Source organism: Prenolepis imparis, unplaced genomic scaffold, assembly GCF_030444845.1.
Source record: "Prenolepis imparis isolate NDT839.2.m4 unplaced genomic scaffold, iyPreImpa1.0 SCAF_7, whole genome shotgun sequence".
NCBI lineage: Eukaryota > Metazoa > Arthropoda > Insecta > Hymenoptera > Formicidae > Prenolepis > Prenolepis imparis.
Window position 1 is genome coordinate 13,332,587 of NW_028141165.1, and position 16,681 is coordinate 13,349,267.

General features: G+C 27.0%; 1 protein-coding gene across 1 annotated transcript; it reads right to left on the reverse strand.

The window, feature by feature from the left end:
- Positions 1 to 9,016: 9,016 nt before the first annotated feature.
- Positions 9,017 to 12,997, reverse strand: LOC145938250 (protein obstructor-E). The gene is made up of 4 exons (XM_083041742.1): positions 12,780 to 12,997; positions 10,671 to 10,949; positions 9,714 to 10,107; positions 9,017 to 9,429 (listed from the first exon to the last, which is right to left on the reverse strand). Exons 1-4 carry the CDS (start codon positions 12,838 to 12,840, stop codon positions 9,372 to 9,374), a joined length of 792 nt encoding a protein of 263 aa, XP_082897868.1. The 5' UTR covers positions 12,841 to 12,997; the 3' UTR covers positions 9,017 to 9,371.
- Positions 12,998 to 16,681: the final 3,684 nt, after the last annotated feature.

The following is a 16,681-nucleotide window of genomic DNA, read 5'->3' on the forward strand; positions in this document are numbered from 1 at the left end:
ATTTATATATTTTAATTAACTGAGATCTAAGATTATTTCAATCATCTTAATTACTCATTTGAAAGACATTGAATGCATTCTCATTAGGAATTGGACTCTTTTTTTATTATGTAATAATTTCATTTTTACGATATTGGTCCCATTTAAATATTTATATAATTAAATTAAATTAGATGTGTGATAAGAATAATCATTTAAATTATTTATTTGATAGACATTGAATGCATTTTCATCTAGAATTTGACTCGTGCTTCATTATGTAATAATTTCATTTTTACGATAGTGGTCCCATTTAAATATTTATATAATTTAATTAAATTAGATGTGTGATAAGTTTAATCATTCTAATTACTTATTTGAAAGACATTGAATGCATTTTCATTAGGTATTGGACTCTTTTTTTAATATGTAATAATTGCATTTCTACGATATTGGTCCCTTTTAAATATTTCTATAATTTAATTAAATTATATGTGTGATAAGTTTAATCATTTTACTTACTTATTTCAAAGACATTGAATGCATTTTCATTACGAATTTAACTCTTGCTTCATTATGTAATAATTTCATTTTTACGATATTGGTCCCATTAAAATATTTATATAATTAAATTAAATTAGATGTGTGATAAGTATAATCATTTAAATTATTTATTTGAAAGTCATTGAATGCATTTTCATCAAGAATTTGTCCCGTGCTTCATTATGTAATAATTTCCTTTTTACGATAGTGGTCCCATTTAAATATTTATATAATTAAATTAAATTAGTTGAGTGATAAGTTTAATCATTCTAATTACTTATTTGAAAGACATTGAATGTATTTTCCTCAAGAATTTGACACTTCTTTAATTATATAATAATTTCATTTTTACGATAGTGGTCCCATTTAAATATTTATATAATTTAATTAAATTAGATGTGTGATAAGTTTAATTATTTTAATTACCTATTTGAAAGACATTGAATGCATTTTCATTAAGAATTTGACTCTTGCTTCATTAAGTAATAAATTTATTTTTACGATATTGGTTCTATTTAAATATTTATATAATTTAAATAACTGAGGTCTAAGATTATTTCAATCATATTAATTACTTATTTGAAATACATTGAATGCATTCTCATTAGGAATTGGACTCTTTTTTTATTATGTAATAATTTCATTTTTACGATATTGGTCCCATTTAAATATTTATATAATTAAATTAAATTAGATGTGTGATAAGAATAATCATTTAAATTATTTATTTGAAAGTCATTGAATGCATTTTCATCTAGAATTTGACTCGTGCTTCATTATGTAATAATTTCATTTTTACGATAGTGGTCCCATTTAAATATTTATATAATTTAATTAAATTAGATGTGTGATAAGTTTAATCATTCTAATTACTTATTTGAAAGACATTGAATGCATTTTCATTAGGTATTGGACTCTTTTTTTAATATGTAATAATTGCATTTCTACGATATTGGTCCCTTTTAAATATTTCTATAATTTAATTAAATTATATGTGTGATAAGTTTTATCATTTTACTTACTTATTTCAAAGACATTGAATGCATTTTCATTATGAATTTAACTCTTGCTTCATTATGTAATAAATTCATTTTTACGATATTGGTTCCATATATATGTTTATACAATTTAAATAACTGAGATTTAAGATTATTTCAATCATGTTAATTACTTATTTGAAAGACATTGAATGCATTTTCATTAAGAATTTGACTCGTGCTTCATTATGTAATAATTTCATTTTTACGATATTGGTCCCATTAAAATATTTATATAATTAAATTAAATTAGATGTGTGATAATTATAATCATTTAAATTATTTATTTGAAAGTCATTGAATGCATTTTCATCAAGAATTTGTCCCGTGCTTCATTATGTAATAATTTCCTTTTTACGATAGTGGTCCCATTTAAAAATTTATATAATTAAATTAAATTAGTTGAGTGATAAGTTTAATCATTCTAATTACTTATTTGAAAGACATTGAATGTATTTTCCTCAAGAATTTGACACTTCTTTAATTATATAATAATTTCACTTTTACGATAGTGGTCCCATTTAAATATTTATATAATTTAATTAAATTAGATGAGTGAAAAGTTTAATTATTTTAATTACTTATTTGAAAGACATTGAATGCATTTTCATTAAGAATTAGACTCTTCTTTCATTATTTAATAATTTCATTTTTACGATAGTGGTCCCATTTCAATATTTATATAATTTAATTAAATTAGACGTGTGATAAGTTTAATCATTCTAATTACTTATTTGAAATACATTGAATGCAATTTCATTAAGAATTTGACTCTTGCTTCATTATGTAATTAAATTTTTACGATATTGATCCCATCTGAATATTTATATATTTTAATTAACTGAGATCTAAGATTATTTCAATCATCTTAATTACTCATTTGATAGACATTGAATGCATTCTCATTAGGAATTGGACTCTTTTTTTATTATGTAATAATTTAATTTTTACGATATTGGTCCCTTTTAAATATTTATATAATTAAATTAAATTAGATGTGTGATAAGAATAATCATTTAAATTATTTATTTGAAAGTCATTGAATGCATTTTCATCTAGAATTTGACTCGTGCTTCATTATGTAATAATTTCATTTTTACGATAGTGGTCCCATTTAAATATTTATATAATTTAATTAAATTAGATGTGTGATAAGTTTAATCATTCTAATTACTTATTTGAAAGACATTGAATGCATTTTCATTAGGAATTGGACTCTTTTTTTAATATGTAATAATTGCATTTCTACGATATTGGTCCCTTTTAAATATTTCTATAATTTAATTAAATTATATGTGTGATAAGTTTAATCACTTTACTTACTTATTTCAAAGACATTGAATGCATTTTCATTACGAATTTAACTCTTGCTTCATTATGTAATAAATTCATTTTTACGATATTGGTTCCATATATATGTTTACACAATTTAAATAACTGAGATTTAAGATTATTTCAATCATGTTAATTACTTATTTGAAATACATTGAATGCAATTTCATTAAGAATTTGACTCTTGCTTCATTATGTAATTAAAATATTTTTACGATATTGATCCCATCTGAATATTTATATAATTTAATTAACTGAGATCTAAGATTATTTCAATCATCTTAATTACTCATTTGAAAGACATTGAATGCATTCTCATTAGGAATTGGACTCTTTTTTTATTATGTAATATTTCATTTTTACGATATTGGTCCCATTTAAATATTTATATAATTAAATTAAATTAGATGTGTGATAAGAATAATCATTTAAATTATTTATTTGAAAGTCATTGAATGCATTTTCATCTAGAATTTGACTCGTGCTTCATTATGTAATAATTTCATTTTTACGATAGTGGTCCCATTTAAATATTTATATAATTTAATTAAATTAGATGTGTGATAAGTTTAATCATTCTAATTACTTATTTGAAAGACATTGAATGCATTTTCATTAGGAATTGGACTCTTTTTTTAATATGTAATAATTGCATTTCTACGATATTGGTCCATTTTAAATATTTCTATTATTTAATTAAATTTTATGTGTGATAAGTTTAATCATTTTACTTACTTATTTCAAAGACATTGAATGCATTTTCATTACGAATTTAACTCTTGCTTCATTATGTAATAAATTCATTTTTACGATATTGTTTCCATATATATGTTTATACAATTTAAATAACTGAGATTTAAGATTATTTCAATCATGTTAATTACTTATTTGAAAGACATTGAATGCATTTTCATTAAGAATTTGACTCGTGCTTCATTATGTAATAATTTCATTTTTACGATATTGGTCCCATTAAAATATTTATATAATTAAATTAAATTAGATGTGTGATAAGTATAATCATTTAAATTATTTATTTGAAAGTCATTGAATGCATTTTCATCAAGAATTTGTCCCGTGCTTCATTATGTAATAATTTCCTTTTTACGATAGTGGTCCCATTTAAAAATTTATATAATTAAATTAAATTAGTTGAGTGATAAGTTTAATCATTCTAATTACTTATTTGAAAGACATTGAATGTATTTTCCTCAAGAATTTGACACTTCTTTAATTATATAATAATTTCACTTTTACGATAGTGGTCCCATTTAAATATTTATATAATTTAATTAAATTAGATGAGTGAAAAGTTTAATTATTTTAATTACTTATTTGAAAGACATTGAATGCATTTTCATTAAGAATTAGACTCTTCTTTCATTATTTAATAATTTCATTTTTACGATAGTGGTCCCATTTCAATATTTATATAATTTAATTAAATTAGACGTGTGATAAGTTTAATCATTCTAATTACTTATTTGAAATACATTGAATGCAATTTCATTAAGAATTTGACTCTTGCTTCATTATGTAATTAAAATATTTTTACGATATTGATCCCATCTGAATATTTATATATTTTAATTAACTGAGATCTAAGATTATTTCAATCATCTTAATTACTCATTTGAAAGACATTGAATGCATTCTCATTAGGAATTGGACTCTTTTTTTATTATGTAATAATTTCATTTTTACGATATTGGTCCCATTTAAATATTTATATAATTAAATTAAATTAGATGTGTGATAAGAATAATCATTTAAATTATTTATTTGATAGACATTGAATGCATTTTCATCTAGAATTTGACTCGTGCTTCATTATGTAATAATTTCATTTTTACGATAGTGGTCCCATTTAAATATTTATATAATTTAATTAAATTAGATGTGTGATAAGTTTAATCATTCTAATTACTTATTTGAAAGACATTGAATGCATTTTCATTAGGTATTGGACTCTTTTTTTAATATGTAATAATTGCATTTCTACGATATTGGTCCCTTTTAAATATTTCTATAATTTAATTAAATTATATGTGTGATAAGTTTAATCATTTTACTTACTTATTTCAAAGACATTGAATGCATTTTCATTACGAATTTAACTCTTGCTTCATTATGTAATAAATTCATTTTTACGATATTGGTTCCATATATATGTTTATACAATTTAAATAACTGAGATTTAAGATTATTTCAATCATGTTAATTACTTATTTGAAAGACATTGAATGCATTTTCATTAAGAATTTGACTCGTGCTTCATTATGTAATAATTTCATTTTTACGATATTGGTCCCATTAAAATATTTATATAATTAAATTAAATTAGATGTGTGATAAGTATAATCATTTAAATTATTTATTTGAAAGTCATTGAATGCATTTTCATCAAGAATTTGTCCCGTGCTTCATTATGTAATAATTTCCTTTTTACGATAGTGGTCCCATTTAAATATTTATATAATTAAATTAAATTAGTTGAGTGATAAGTTTAATCATTCTAATTACTTATTTGAAAGACATTGAATGTATTTTCCTCAAGAATTTGACACTTCTTTAATTATATAATAATTTCATGTTTACGATAGTGGTCCCATTTAAATATTTATATAATTTAATTAAATTAGATGTGTGATAAATTTAATTATTTTAATTACCTATTTGAAAGACATTGAATGCATTTTCATTAAGAATTTGACTCTTGCTTCATTAAGTAATAAATTTATTTTTACGATATTGGTTCTATTTAAATATTTATATAATTTAAATAACTGAGGTCTAAGATTATTTCAATCATATTAATTACTTATTTGAAATACATCGAATGCATTCTCATTAGGAATTGGACTCTTTTTTTATTATGTAATAATTTCATTTTTACGATATTGGTCCCATTTAAATATTTATATAATTAAATTAAATTAGATGTGTGATAAGAATAATCATTTAAATTATTTATTTGAAAGTCATTGAATGCATTTTCATCTAGAATTTGACTCGTGCTTCATTATGTAATAATTTCATTTTTACGATAGTGGTCCCATTTAAATATTTATATAATTTAATTAAATTAGATGTGTGATAAGTTTAATCATTCTAATTACTTATTTGAAAGACATTGAATGCATTTTCATTAGGTATTGGACTCTTTTTTTAATATGTAATAATTGCATTTCTACGATATTGGTCCCTTTTAAATATTTCTATAATTTAATTAAATTATATGTGTGATAAGTTTAATCATTTTACTTACTTATTTCAAAGACATTGAATGCATTTTCATTACGAATTTAACTCTTGCTTCATTATGTAATAAATTCATTTTTACGATATTGGTTCCATATATATGTTTATACAATTTAAATAACTGAGATTTAAGATTATTTCAATCATGTTAATTACTTATTTGAAAGACATTGAATGCATTTTCATTAAGAATTTGACTCGTGCTTCATTATGTAATAATTTCATTTTTACGTTATTGGTCCCATTAAAATATTTATATAATTAAATTAAATTAGATGTGTGATAAGTATAATCATTTAAATTATTTATTTGAAAGTCATTGAATGCATTTTCATCAAGAATTTGTCCCGTGCTTCATTATGTAATAATTTCCTTTTTACGATAGTGGTCCCATTTAAATATTTATATAATTAAATTAAATTAGTTGAGTGATAAGTTTAATCATTCTAATTACTTATTTGAAAGACATTGAATGTATTTTCCTCAAGAATTTGACACTTCTTTAATTATATAATAATTTCATTTTTACGATAGTGGTCCCATTTAAATATTTATATAATTTAATTAAATTAGATGAGTGATAAGTTTAATTATTTTAATTACTTATTTGAAAGACATTGAATGCATTTACATTAAGAATTAGACTCTTCTTTCATTATTTAATAATTTCATTTTTACGATAGTGGTCCCATTTCAATATTTATATAATTTAATTAAATTAGATGTGTGATAAGTTTAATTATTTTAATTACCTATTTGAAAGACATTGAATGCATTTTCATTAAGAATTTGACTCTTGCTTCATTAAGTAATAAATTTATTTTTACGATATTGGTTCTATTTAAATATTTATATAATTTAAATAACTGAGGTCTAAAATTATTTCAATCATCTTAATTACTTATTTGAAATACATTGAATGCATTTTCATTAAGAATTAGACTATTGCTTCATTATGTAATAATTAAATTTTTACGATATTGGTTCCACTTATATATTTATATAATTTAAATAACTGAGATCTAAGATTATTTCAATCAACTTAATTACTTATTTGAAAGACATTGAATGCATTTTCATTAAGAATTTGACTCTTACTTCATTAAGTAATAATTTCATTTTTACGATATTGATCCCATCTGAATATTTATATAATTTAATTAAATTAGATGTTTGATAAATTTAATCATTTTAATTATATATTTGAAAGACATTGAATGCATTTTCATTTATAACTTGACTCTTACTTCATTAAGTAATAATTTCATTTTTACGATATTGATCCCATCTGAATATTTATATAATTTAATTAAATTAAATGTTTGATAAATTTAATCATTTTAATTATATATTTGAAAGACATTGAATGCATTTTCATTTAGAATTTGACTCGTGCTTTATTATGTAATAAATTTATTTTTACGATATTGGTTCTATTTAAATATTTATATAATTTAAATAACAGAAATTTAAGATTATTTCAATTATCTTAATTACTTATTTGAAAGACATTGAATGCATTTTCATTTAGAATTTGACTCTTGCTTCATTATGTAATAAATTTATTTTTACGATATTGGTTCTATTTAAATATTTATATAATTTAAATAACTGAGATCTAAGATTATTTCAATCATCTTAATTACTTATTTGAAAGAAATTGAATGCATTTTCATTTAGAATTTGACTCGTGCTTTATTATGTAATAAATTTATTTTTACGATATTGGTTCTATTTAAATATTTACATAATTTAAATAAATGAGATCTAAGATTATTTCAATCATTTTAATTACTTATTTGAAAGACATTGAATGCATTTTCATTTAAAATTTGACTCGTGCTTTATTATGTAATAAATTTATTTTTACGATATTGGTTCTATTTAAATATTTTCATAACTTAAATAACTGAGATCTAAGATTATTTCAATCATCTTAATTACTTAGCATATATTATGTATATTATATAAAATAATTTGCATGCTCGTATTTATTTAATATAAAGAGCCAATATAATTTATCGCTTGTTTTTGTCAATAGTACGTTGTTTGCAAATTATTTTTATCCCAAATTGATACCAGCGTGTAAATTCTTTTATTTGATATATATTATAAAAGTTTGCGCCATATAGCATTCGCTGCTACAAAGTATTGATTTTTGATATTCGAATAAGTATAGGCAAAAATTTATTGCTTGTATATTTCGAGTACATTGTATTATATATATAAAAATTATCTGCAATCAATGAAATATATTATTCGAGTTTTAAGTAGTAAACATATTATTTGTAATATTATTTATAACATTTTTAATTTTTATAACATATTTTTATTTTAAAATTTAATTAGCAAATTAACGCTTTAATTATCTGATTTCTGTCAAAAAATGTTAATCAAATTTAAACAAACTTTATATATAAATATCATTTTTATAATATCATTCTTTTTAATATAAAATTGAAGAATGGCGCGCGCTTGAGTTGGCTAGTTTCTATAAATTTGATATTATTAAAATATTTTCTTCTTTTTTTCCAAGTACACAAAAGTTTATCGTTTTGTGAAAAGTCTCAATCTGGGCATCTAACATTGTTTATTTTTAATTGTTAAATATGTCAATAAATATAATACGATTTGTTGAAGATGTTCAAGATGTATTAAAATATAGATTTATCTCTAATTATTGAAAATGTGCCAAATTTAGTAAAATTGATATTAGAATATTTAACGAATTTCAGTAAAAACCTATATCACTGAAATATTGCGTTTTAGTAGTAAAAATAATTTTATGTGAAAAATATTCATTGATATGTAGAAAGAGGAAGAATGGTTTGGGAGTATTTATTATATATTTTTATTAAAAGTTTTACATTTCTATATTAAATACATATACTTAAGAGAGGAATCGATTTATACATTATAATATATATACATCGCTTATGGTTTATGGCATCAACTCGTACGTATATACGATTTGTACGAATTTATTATATATTGTAACTGAATCTTTTATTTATCCTCTATTAGTATAATGCATTTTCAATGTATATGATATGCAATCATTTGCATAGGAACGTGCAATTTTCTTGTATTAGAATATATGTCGATTTACATATTGAAATTTAAAACTACGCACCTTTTTACTGTAACTCTTGGTTACTGCTCTTTTAGAATTATTACACTCTATCAATCTTTGCTTTTGCTCTTCAAATCCACTCGAATTTAAAAAAGTATCGGCTGATTATATGTCGAAGTAGTTCTTACTATCGCTTCGTGTTCACTGAAAAATAAAGTAATTTGAGTAATTTAAGTCACAAATCGCTTGTCATTAATTAACAACGTAAATCAGCAATTTTATTACATGTGAATTAAGATACTGAAATATCTTTCACTTAATAATATTTTTCAAATTATTTTATATTTTTCCAAAATAACATTTTTAAGCGTCAATCGGGCATAAATAGAACAGTTAATAATTTATAAATTTTAGAGAAAGAATTATGAAAGGCAATATTGACAAGCCATTTGCGCATGATGGAAGATGTTCTTATAAATATCTCTCACCAGCCAGTGACATTTTCCGCGGCGTCGCAAGCGTCGATGAACTCATTAAAGGCGTTTCCTGTGCCGCAATTCTGCAACCGCGGACGGCCGTTCACGCAAATGTAATAGTGATGGCAATCGATGGTGCTGCGGTGAAACTTAATCTTGGCGTCCAAGAAGGGACTATTTTTCACCTCCGGGCAACGAAAACCGAGGAAAGCCTCGGCGTCGCAATCCGGCACCTGATCCGGCCAGTCGCATCGATACGTCTCCGCACTGAAGGCCAGACCTTCCGGGCAATCGAACACGTAACCCCGACCGTCCACGCAGTTCATGAATTGACCGCAATTCTGGTGATCGCCGATCTTGAAGTAACCGTATTGATGGGGACAGTCCTCGGTCGGGATTGCCTTCTCTGAAAGAAATTTTACAATTAAATCTCGTTATTTAAGGCTCCTGGCTCCTTGCCGACCATGTCGAAATCGTGACGTCAGAGGCGAGAAAACACACGCTAAAATTTCTTAGATGCCATTTCGAAATAAAAAAATATTTCGATGAAACAGCACTTCAGATGGTTTTAGCACACTCTTTAAAAACCCCGAAAACTATCCTCTTTCCCCTTTATAATCAATCAACAGCTGTAAAATGTAATATTATGAAGCCCAGTCCGTCTGGTCTTTGCACATGCGCAGTCATTCCGCATGTCAAAGTCTAATATCGCGATCATTTTACAGATGTTGATTGATTATAAAGGGAAAAGGATAGTTTTGGGGATTTTTTAAGAGTGTGCTAAAGCCATCTGAAGTGCTGTTTAATCGAAATATCTTTTCATTAAAAAATGGCGTCTAAGAATTTTCAGCGTGTGCTTTCTCGCCTCTGACATCACAATCCGCAATATGGCCGCGGTGAGCACCCAGGAGCCTTAATTGCATTTCAATATGCGCGAAATAAAATTAAAATCAATTGCAAGTAACTCACGCAAGTTTGGCCTGCCCGTGCAATCTATGTCGATCGGATATCCGCAAGGATAATTGAAACGAGCTTCGGGATTGTAGTATAAGCCTTCGGGGCATAACTTTTCTTCAGCAACCCCGTCGATACACTCGATATAGGCGTCGCATTGATTCTGCACTGCATAACGACCGTTCCTCTCCGGACATGACACGGATGCGCCGCGTTTAGGCGAGAATTGCTGCTGATTGCGATTCAGCTGATTGTCAAACAGCTGATACGAGAACCTGGGATTTTGATTGAGCGCTGAAATGCGACAAGTCGTTTTTTTTTTAAGTGGAAAACTTTCGTAAATTCAATATTTTTATCCTTAAATAAAACTCTCAAGTTTCTTTCATCATCTAGTTTTTGCTACCAAAGTCACAGAAGGACGATGATTCCGAGACTCTGATTTAAACCGCAATCAATATTGCGCATAAAACTCGTCAAACGAGTCCGTCCAGAAAATATTAATGAGTCGTGTTCAGTAACGTAGCAAGATGCGATTATCGCATGATGGCGAAAGTTCGGCGATAGCCAGCACTCGACCTCTATAAAGCCGTATGTTATGTGTGTATGTGTGTGTATATATATGTGTGTATGTGATGCGCATACATTAACGTTACCTGCGCATCACTTACGCAATGTCTGCATGCTGTTTGTAAACGATTTTGCCGCAGGGCAAGATTGGGCCAAGAATACACTTTCAGAGATAAAATAAAAGCAGCAAAGATTTTTATATAAAAAAACTCGAAATATAAAAATAAAATTGCACAATCTCGTTATTAAAATTGATATATGTAATATGTAGAAAGCTTTTTCTATACGACGCTACCTTTTTTAATTGTTAAAAAATTAAAACAATATATTCGAGATGGAGAGCTGGAAAGAGAGCTGAGTCCGATATGGTGTAGCCTCAGGATATCACGAAAGGTCGGAGAAATAACGACAATAGTTTCATGCACGAAAACTGTCGAGCATTCCCGAGAAATGTTTCCCGGGGCAGAAATTGCGCAAGGTATATGAGCGCAAACAAACGGGAGAAAGTTCTACTGATTACAAATTCGATTATCGCTCATTAAATCGAGGAGCACGAACATCTCTATCGAGGATTCTTGTTTATCGAAGGCAAAAGGAATTTTATCGGTCGAAGCATTAATTAATTTATTTTATTTCAAGTTTGTAGAAAAGTTTATAGAAAAAAAAATATTGTTTTCCAAAAGTTATATACAAAGTATACATTATTTATTTATTATTATCTATCTATCTATAGCGCTATCCGCAATATAACAGCTGCACATGTTTCACCCACGTGATAGAGGATTAATATTCATGCTTGCCTCTAAGCTTTAAGCTTGAAAAATTCATTTTTCTAAAAACGCATCGCATACAAATCACCGATGCGTTCGTGACTGAGCATACGTGTGATCGCATAGCTGCAAAACACTATTCAGGACGCGTTTGCATTCATAAAAATGAGATAAAGCAGAGTATACGAATTTTCCTAAACATTTTGGATCTTAACCAACCCTATTAAATTGTTCGAATTACGTATATCGCAATTATTTAATGCATTATATAATACAGTACATATATGTTTTAATAAAAATATATATTATATTCTTATTTTATATATAATTTTTAAGATGGAAAAAAATTAGAGTTGTTACTGCTAAGATACAAATTATGTTTAGTTAATAAACTGTGATAATTCATATATAGCATTCACAAATTTAAAAAGAAAACACAATACTTGATCATTTCAACACTTGATTACTGAAAACCGTGTTTGAGTATTTGATATAATTATAAATTTAAAAACTTAATGCATCTTTCAATTAAAAAAAAAATACACTGCTTATTTAATTCACCATGATCTATATAAAACACTTTATAGCCTAAATTGATATTAATTCAATGATTATACAGTCCATTAATTAAAAAAAAGAATTATGTGACACATCACTGCGGAATTCAAACGATAATTGAAGAGAAGAACAAAAAGCCGACTCTTTTTTGTCGCGATTAGACGGATATTTATTAGTTTCACTCTCTCGAATGTGTCAAGGAACACAAAAGGGTAACTTTTTTACTCACATGTCGTCGCGACGAAAATGCCGCAGGCGATTAGCAGATGAACGATCGTTCTCGAAGCCATCCCGATTGTTGAATTCGCGTTCTACGTTCCTTCTGGGCCGATCCCGAAAGGAAGACTACGACGGGCCACTCCTAACATGCTTTTATCATCTTCGTTCGTGGATGAGAAGCGGGAGAGGATAGTCCCTCGCGCGCGTAAGTCGTCTTCTCGTGGAGAAGCGCTAGTGACCGTAAAAGTGGTCGTCCCGTCCTTCTCTCAAAGGCCTTCCATCACGTGACACATGCTAACAAGATTAATCACTCCATTCTAAGTTTCATTCATTCGGCATTCTAGTTTAACTCATATCACGCGCAATTAGCTATTGCTAATCCGTATGTAAAATCAATTATATATAATTTTATTAAAAATTAAATTATAATAAATATTAATACTTTTAAATATAAAAAGATCAGTTTTATATATATAATATTTTTTATCTAATGTAAAGAAGCGTTTTGCGGAGATTTCGTGCTAAATATTGTCATTTTTCTATTCATGAATTAATAATAAACGCTGTATCTTGGAATATTCTTGGATTAGAGAATACTGTCGCCGACGATGGATTTGTATGAATGTCAGAAATGCCATTTGCAGTCAGCCTTGCTCGTCTCCTCGCACGAGGATGGCAATTGCACAGGTCGAGAGTCATTCTCCTAACAAAGAGCACGCTGTAATGTGTGCCGCATTTAGATGCATAAAATACTGCAGAATTTTTCTGCATAATTTATACACAGCATTAATTGTATAAATTGGTGTGTAAACTTAATTTACATAAAATGTCATTCAGAGTATATAGTGATTATTGAATGAGAGGCGTAAAGTTAAATATGTAGACGTACTTGACACGCTTTTGTTACATTCTGAAATTTTTTATATCACAGGAAAGATAAAAGAAACTCTACTCTTTAGCCTAACACTTATTACAATTATCCAATCATCAAAAATTTATTTTTGACAAAACATTTTTTTAAATGACAATCACGTATCTCAAATCTTTAAAAATTTTTATCTCCAAATAAATTTTATTTTTTAAATAAATATGATGTAATCTTTTTTCTCCTTAATCATTCTAATTTTTGTTTTTTATTTTCCAAAAGAGAGACAAAGAGCACGCGTCGCACGAATGCTCGTGTGTTAGAGGAGAGAAGTGTTATCTCCATTCTGTGGAATAAAGCCTTGACATTTTCTTCGGACGAGAGCGAGTTGTCTCGAACGTGGAAGGTATAAATCAAATGATCTTTTACCTCGTACGAAACAGTCAACGTCTGATTACGTCAATACGGAAACAGCGGCGACAATTCCCCGAATATTTTGTCTAAACGCGCGCGCCACGTTGATGATTCCGTATGTTGCAACGTGAAAAACATTACAGTCAGATGAATCAGAAATTTCAGCGGCGTGAGAATTATATAGTACACAAGTACAGACATTTCGCAAAAATCACTAATCAATGTAGAGATCGAAATCCGATCGTCATTATCTCTTGTAGCGTCTGACGTCTGACGTCTGAAGCGCTTCGTCTGTCTAATGAGGGTGCGTTTCTACTGACTGGACGTCTGACAGCGAAAGGTCAGTACTACTTGGCTTTATGCGCGCTGCAAAGAAAAGGGTCTGTCCGTCCGTTTTACTTTTTGCTCTTCGTTTTTCTTGTACTAGCTCATCTAAAAGATTACAAACATCAGAAGAACATTATATTATATTAATCAACATATTTTTTTGATAAAATTCGTTAATTAATTCTTTATTACTGTTTTTATTTACTGTTCTTATATAGAGAATGAACTTTTCACGATCCTTTCTAGGATTATATAATAATTTTTTAGAAATGTTCTAACTAAATGTCGCGAAAAATACTTTGTTTTCGTTAGTTGTTTTAATAGTGATTAAAAAAATATAGATAGAAACTTTTATTTGCTTTTCTTGATGCTGAAATTAAAGTTTGTATTTTTATTGCAGTTTTATCTCGCGTAGGTTCGTAATATCAACTTTTGGTCCTTTCTATTTTTAATTTTATATTTATTAATATCAGCAAAATTATAAAGAGAGATACAATATAGTAAAATTAATTAAAATTTTTTATTTCTTTCTTTATTTGTATTAATTTTTATAAATTTTTAACATTTTATATTCTAATTTCTAGTAACTAGTTTAATTTTTCTATTAATTTTTAATTTAATGTTTCTTGTGTTTTGTATTATTTTTTTTAGGATATATGTATATGGTATGTATTGAAATGTATATTATTCACATTTTTAACCATTTCTTTATAATAGAAATTGCAATGTAATATATGTTTTATTTTTTAATTCAATTTTTTTAATATTAAAAAAAATTATTTAAAATTGATTCAAATTTTTTTATATTATTATTGTTATATATATTTTATATACAACAGTTTTACACAATTGGCAGGTATACTTAACCTTTTTTTCCTGTTTTTTTTTCAAAGATAAGTTTTTAGGAATTATATCTTCCACCGGGCGTCCGTAAGATGGGAAAATTAATTATTGCTTTTAACGATTAAAACTCCAAAAATTTATACTACACGGATAAAATTATTATATATAAAAAATTAATCAATTCATTAATAGAAATAAAATTTCACATACACAATAGAAATACAATCACATACAAAATAGAATCGGAGAAAAGAGAAATAATAGAAAAAGGATACAAAAATTATACAGATCTGTTTGATTCAAGTGAACAATAATTTACTCTCGTGACGACGAGGCTCGCGAATAACTATATTTAAAGTACACACACACATGCTTGTTTGTTTCGACGTACACACATGCATATACATAGGAAATGTAACGTCGAGTGTAAGCGGGGATTTTAGCTTTTGAATAATCACTTTTATTTTTGATCCTTATCAATATTAAACAACGTATATAGTTACGTAAGGGTATATATATTACATGGAAAAAATTCTGTCCTTCTCGTGCGCATATATCTTCCCGAGATACCTCGAGTGCCCTCAACCCGACCGTCCCGAGAGAAACAAAGAGTATATCATGCATATACATACATCATTCACACTCGCACACTTTCTCTCTTTCTCTCTCACCCTTTCTCACAATTTCTCTTTCATTCTCGTTCTCTCTGCTTTTCTTGTAAGGGCAAGAAATTTCTTTTTTCCTGGTATTTTCTCGGCAAAATAGCGAGAAAGATAGCGTTCAACGAAACTTCCGACGTTAAGGAACGCTCTCGCATTTCCATCTTTGGACGATATACGTACATACGTAAGTTGTCTAGCTGCTACCCTTCTCGCCGAGCTCGTAATCTCGGATCTTCCTGGATCGTTCGCGCGTCCACGCGAGCGCGATCGATCCGCTCGACGTGCGACACGGGAACGATGCACTTTTGTAAGTCCGATATGGAGTAACTCGCGTAACAAGCGATTCGTAGAATTTGCAAAGTGTGTTACGCGCTGTCGCAAATTACTTACGTAGGAGATTAAAATCGCTACGAGTTAATTTTTAATATTGATATAGCGTCCGTTCTTTTTTTTCTCTTTTTTTTTACAATATCATTATTTAATCAAAGGTAATAACGCGTGCAACGCCGGATGCAGCTTCCATATAGCGGATTCCATTACACTGTTATTTGAAATGCCGAAAATGAGACGCGTATAGTTTGTTAAGTCACAGAGCAAGAATTTTAGAGAAGAACAAAAATATATATATATAACGTAAATTTGTGACTTGCGCTAATTTTCTCATTGCAGCGCCGTTGTATACTTTACAGAAATATTATTCTATTATAACTGTATTTTAAATCAATTTTGTTACAGGTAGTGTTTATGCGGCTCTTAAAAATTTCTTTCGTCATTCTTAGCGTTTTTTACCTTTACATTTCG